Source organism: Mus caroli, chromosome 17 (genome assembly GCF_900094665.2).
Source record: "Mus caroli chromosome 17, CAROLI_EIJ_v1.1, whole genome shotgun sequence".
NCBI lineage: Eukaryota > Metazoa > Chordata > Mammalia > Rodentia > Muridae > Mus > Mus caroli.
Genome location: NC_034586.1, coordinates 83,298,780 through 83,304,779, shown reverse-complemented (window position 1 = coordinate 83,304,779; position 6,000 = coordinate 83,298,780). Strand labels below are relative to the sequence as shown.

The following is a 6,000-nucleotide window of genomic DNA, read 5'->3' as shown; positions in this document are numbered from 1 at the left end:
GGCTCTCTCTCCATCTTACACACTTAGCCCCGGCTCTCTCTCCATCTTACACACTTAGCCGGCTCTCTCTCCATCTTACACACTTAGCCAGCTCTCTCCAGCCCTTACAAGCTTTTTAAATGCATTGCTAAGGAGCTGGAGAGTTAACACTGCACGCTGCTCCCGCAGAGGACTCAAGTTTAGTTCCAAGAACCCACACTAGGCAGCTCCAGGAGACCTGATATCTTACTGTCCCTTCCGAAGGGAAGGAGAGACAGAGGGACAGACAGATGGACAATGCATACACAATTTAAATGCATTAATTACAAGTGTGAGGCAGGCGGATCTCTGAGCTCGAGGCCAGCCTGGTCTACAGAGTGAGATCCAGGACAGCCAGGTACACAGAGAAACCCCGTCTTGAAAAAAACCAAAACCAAAACAAACAAACAAACAAAAAAAATCAAGTGTATAGCTCTGTATCAAGGTTTTGTATCTTGATAACTACACTTCAATACAATTAGTTTCTTTTCTCCTTGTTTATTTCATATGTTTAAAACCATTATTTTGAAAATAAGTTTTATTAGAAGCCAAAACAGCCTGTGTAGTACAAAATGAAACAAAGCTACAAACACTAGATACACGGCTGCCGAAAGGGCTTCAGACAGAGGTTACGAGGGCTGACTGCTCTTCCAGAGGGCCTGGCTTCCATACCCAGCACCACATGCCAGCGCATAGCTGTCTATAACTCCAATTACAGAGTACTGGATGCCCTGTCCGGCCTCTGCAGGCTAAGGCAGCTTGGTTTTGCCTTTTAATTACAGAGAGAGAACACACACTAGCAGGCCTCAGCTCCACCGCTCTCCCCTTATTGTCTCGCACTGTGACTTCAACATGTCTAACCCCTGCTAGCCTTAAACGCATCACTGGCTGATACAGTGAGGCTCCCCAGCCTCTCAAATCCTAGAAGCTGGCTGTTTCTCCGACTTTCTTTTGTTTTCTTTTCTTCTTGTTTGTTTTGGCTTTTGAAACAAGGTCTCACTCTTGTAGCCCAGAATTTATGTAGCTCAGAATTTATGGCAATTCTCCTGCCTCAGCATACTAAGTTTGGGAATTATGGTTATCAGCCACTATATATAGCATCAGTAATTTCTCTTTCTTCAAATTTTAAAACTTTAAGTGCAGAGGTGTTTTGCCTGTATGTATGTCTATGCAACACTTACATGTTTGGTACCCAAGGAGGCCAGAAGACAGTGTCAGATCCCCTGGACCTGGATTTACAGATGGCTATGTTGGTGCTGGGAATCAAACCCAGGTCCTGTGGAAGAGCACCCAGTGCTCTTTTAAGTGTTGAGCCTTCTCAGCCTTCTCAGCATCTCTCATGCTTGCTCAGTAAGGATCTTGGATGTCAAAGATCACCAAATGAATTGTGAACTTCTTAATTAACTGAAGCATGAAGTGTCAGGCCTGGAGGGATAAACATCCCACGCCCATAGATGGGCAGAATACTGTGAAAACGGCGACATTAGCAACCAAAAAGACTCAATGCGCTCTCTATCAAAATTCCATTTGCACGTGGCTGGAGAGATGCTCAGTGGTTAAGAGCACTGGCTGCTCTTCCAGAGGGTAAGGGGTCCAATTCCCAGCACCCTCACAGGGGCTGACAAGCAGGGTCAGGGTCAGGGTCAGGGTCAGGGTCAGGGTTAGGGGTTAGGGTTAGGGGTCTGTAACACCAGTTTCAGGCACAGATAGACATGAAAATACAAATAAAATAATAACTTTTCAAAGTAGTTACAAAGTCTGAACGGATAAGTTAGACATGAAATAATCTGTATGTCTGCGTGAGTTATCTTAACCTGCTGGAAACGTGTTCAATGTAGAACACGGTTATTTTCTATTTTACCCTGCGACGTTTGAGATAGACATAAAGGTCAATTTCATCCCTGTTTCTAGATGTGAGGGTGATCTGGCTGGACAGGCATCAATCACCCCGCTCTACCACTCCATGGGGTCAACTAAAGCCACACAGTCACCTTCCCTAAGATAGGAAAACTGCTTTTGTTGAGGACCTCTGTGCAGCTAACTGCATTACCAGCTAGAACCTCCAAATGAGCCAGCAAGTATCTTACAGAGAAAAACTGTAACCAATGCAAATGCCCTCCCTTTCCGTGCTGCTGCTGCCCCCTGCTGGCTGTGAACACACCTGACTCTTGCTGTTCTCTGGACTAAAAAGCAAGCTTAGAATGAGTCAAAACGGAAAACATCACAGGAGGACAAATTATCTGTAACTTCTCAAAATAATGGATGCTAATATTCTTTTTAAAGCACGGTAAATTCCACACACGAAAGAACTGTGCTGAGCTCTTTAAAAATAATGGGGATGGGAGGACCCACAGAAGGAAACCGGGAACACGGAACACAAGACAAGACGTCTTCTTAAAGTTTATAAGCTCAGGCTGCGCACGCGCGTGCGCGCGCGCGTGTGTGTGTGTGTGTGTGTGTGTGTGTGTGCTACTGTGTGTGTGTGTGTGTGTGCTACTGTGTGTGTGTGTGCGCGTGCGTGTGCTACATCTATCAACAAACAGGCACCTCAGCAACTGTCAGCGCAGCCCTGCGGTCAGGGTCAGAAGCAGACGTGTGAGCAGAGGATGAAGAAGTGCATGCTTCTAGAACCAGGGGCCGAAAGAGGAAGATGCAGACTCATACCAAAAGGGGTTCAGACTAGGACTTGGTATTTTTAGTCAGTCAGTCAGTCAGTCAGTCAGTCAGTCTTACTTTTTGAGACAGAGTCTCTCTACACAGTACTTGCTATCTTAGAACTTCCTATGTAAACCAGGCTGGCCTCAAACTCAGAGCTCTGCCGCCTCTCATGACCAGATCTGTGCTGAGGGAATAGGGCAAACATGAACACTTAAATGTGCTAAGTCACAGAAAGGGAGGATTAAAACAAAAATTCACACAAGCTGGGCACGGTTGTGCAGTGCTTTTACCTCAGCACTTAAGAGGCAGAGCAGGGGCCAGGCATGGTGGCGACACCTTTAATCCCAGCACTCGGGAGGCAGAGGCAGGTGGATTTCTGAGTTCGAGGCCAGCCTGGTCTACAAAGTGAGTTCCAGGACAGCCAGGGCTACACAGAGAAACCCTGTCTCGAAAAACCAAAAAAAAAAAAAAAAAGAGGCAGAGCAGGGCAGCTCTTTGTGAGCTTAAGACCAGCCTTGTTTATACAGAATTCCAGGCCACCCAGGGAGGGCTTCATAGGACACTGTGTCAATCGGTCAATCAGTGAGTAGATGAGTAAATAATAAGTAATTAAGTGTGTACTAGGTGACTTACTAGGAAACAAAAGGCTATCTGCTACTGTACAGTGGGAGATACATGAAAGCAGAAAGCCCCAAACAGCTGCTGTGTGCTAAGGCCTTACTGCTTAGAGCGACCCAGTCTCAGTGCATCATTACTGCTTAGAGCGACCCAGTCAGAGCGCATCCCTAACTCCTGCTGAAACCAGACAAAATGATATAAAAAGGAAACAAGCAGATGCTACGCATTTATATGATGGGGAAACCGAGGCACGAGGAGCAGAAATTCGTAGTCACAGAGTGGAGGAATCAGGTTTTCATTCTGTCTCTTTTGTATATGAGCCATGATGTGTGTGCAGACCAGAGGAGCCCTGCAGGAGTCGGCTCTTCCACTGCACGGGTTCTGAGATAACTGAGGTCCCAGGTTCAGTGATGAGCTCGTACCACCGGTTGGTACATCTAACAAACGGGGAGGAGGCGTGTTTCTACAAAGGTCCTTTGAGAAAATAAGAACTCGTTGTAAAGTATCATCTTTTTTCCCACGTGTTTGTCCACAGGCTCAGATGGGAGCGGATGCACATCCAAGTGAAGGCTGCTGTCAGGAAGCTTCCACGCTATTCCTCCCCACAGCAGTCTCAAGGGAAGGTCTCTCTCTCTCTCTCTCTTTTAAAGATGTATTTATTTTATGTATGTCAGTATACTGCTGCTGTCCTCAGATCCAGCAGAGAGGGAGTTGAACTCAGGACCTCTGGAAGTGCTCTAAAAACTGCGGACTTTTCTCCAGATCCCGAACCCACAAGGTCTCCTAATTGAACCTAGAGCTTACTGATGTGTTGAGTCTTGCTAGCCAGGTTGGAGCTTCAAAGATCCCCTGCCTCCACCTGGAACTATGAGCACCCCAACTTCAGTCCAGGCCTGTGTACCAAGTGCTTAAACTCCTTAGCCCTCAGTTACCTTGGTGCCTCGGGCCCACAACGTGGCTCAGTGGGTAAGGGGCTTGCTGTCAAGCATGGCTACCTGATTTCGAGTCCTGTGACCCACAGGATGGAAGGAGAGAACCAACTCCCCAAAGCTGCCCCCTCCTGCTTCCACACATAACACAAAATAAATTATTGTCACAACAAAACTCAATTTGTATTCTGTCATCATGAAGCTGAGTTTAAATTTGTGTGGAAAAGAAAGCAAATTTTCCCATAACACTGACAGGTCTATTTTGAGATACTGGGTCTCATCGCCTATCAGCCATATAAGCAATCTACTGCCAAGCTCCTGCGGGGTATGTTTCAATAGCTCTGAGAGTTGCTGATGTCCAATTCCAACTCAAAATGCTTTACATGTTAGATATTTAATAACTACACAAACTAAAATTAGCGTTGTAGAAGCTTGTATTCAGTCCAAGGAAGGTACAGGGGGAGACTGGGGAGATGGACGACCCAATGGCCAAGAGCACTGGTTCAGGACAAATGGGAATGACGTCCAGATCTGCAGCACCCAGACAGAGTTAAGACACGGCTGCCCCTCCCGATAACCTCACACTGAGGGAGGGGGAGCGGCAGAGTCCAAGAGCGCACATCGACTGGCCATCAGCCCAACTAGGAAAGCAAACATATGAATGGGAGAGAAACTTTGAAGGGTTGCTCTGGGCACACGTACGCACAGGGACACACGATCCATCTATCTATGCAAAGCACACTCATTTCCACAGTGCCCACACACACACACCTTTGTCAAGGACATGATCTCACTCACATGTATTCTATTAGATAACTATATGGACTTCCTTTTTATTGAGACATGATGTTGTGCAGTCTGGGGGGCTGACCTTGACCTAGCAGGCCCAAACACGGGAAACACGGCAAACGTGGTGCTGGGAGGCCTTGCCCTCCCTCCCCCTTGCTAAATCATTACATTACACTCCTACAGCTGGCCACCAAGGTCCGTTTCCTTATTAACCCCTGTCTGTGCCTGACTCAATGCAGACCTATTGGAAAGTGTGACATCCCCACAGACCTAAGAGCACATTTGTTAAAACAGGGTGAGGGGAAAATGACAAAGCTAACATAAAACAAAGCTGCCGGCCGGCCGACCGCACACTACCTTCGTATTTCTCCAGAGCCTGGATGACGCTGGGGAGCTGGTTAATACCCTGATACAGTCGGTAACAGTCTTGTAAATTTGCTGCTTGTCTCTGGAACTTCTTGGCAAGCCGGTTAAGGTCTGGGAACCGGCGAAGCAAATCCTCCTGTAAGCTCTGCCTCAGTTCCGAATCCTCGACAAAAGCTTCCACTAAATCTAACCTGGCAGAAAATAAATAAGTAACGTAAAATAAGAGTAAGTGATAAGACAGCTCAACAGGAGGGCAGCTTGACAACTGAGTTCAGTCCCCGGGAGGTCCACGCGGACATTGTCCTCTGACTTCCACATGTGTGGCCACACGCCACCACACACACACACACCACACACACACACACACACACACACACACACACACACACACGAGTCGCTATCCTCACCGCCTCTATCTCTTCAAGGCTGGAATTTTTGTTACACGTGGGTATCACCATGGTTAGCTAAAGAAAAAAAAACTAACTTTAAAAAGGGAAGAGCAGGACTGGAGAGATGGCTCAGGAGTTAAGAGCACCGACTGCTCTTCCAGAGGTCCTGAGTTCAAATCCCAGCAACCACACACGGCGGCTCACAACCATCTGTGATGGAATCCAATGCTCGC

The 6,000-nt window shown here is 47.1% G+C and overlaps 1 protein-coding gene across 1 annotated transcript in view; it reads right to left on the bottom strand.

The window, feature by feature from the left end:
• Positions 1-6,000, bottom strand: part of Msh2 (mutS homolog 2) — a 51,013-nt gene that overhangs the window by 30,887 nt on the left and 14,126 nt on the right. The window contains exon 7 of the mRNA XM_021186546.2: positions 5,370-5,569. Within this exon, the coding sequence (XP_021042205.1) occupies positions 5,370-5,569 (200 nt within the window). The remainder of the gene's footprint in view (positions 1-5,369; positions 5,570-6,000) is intronic.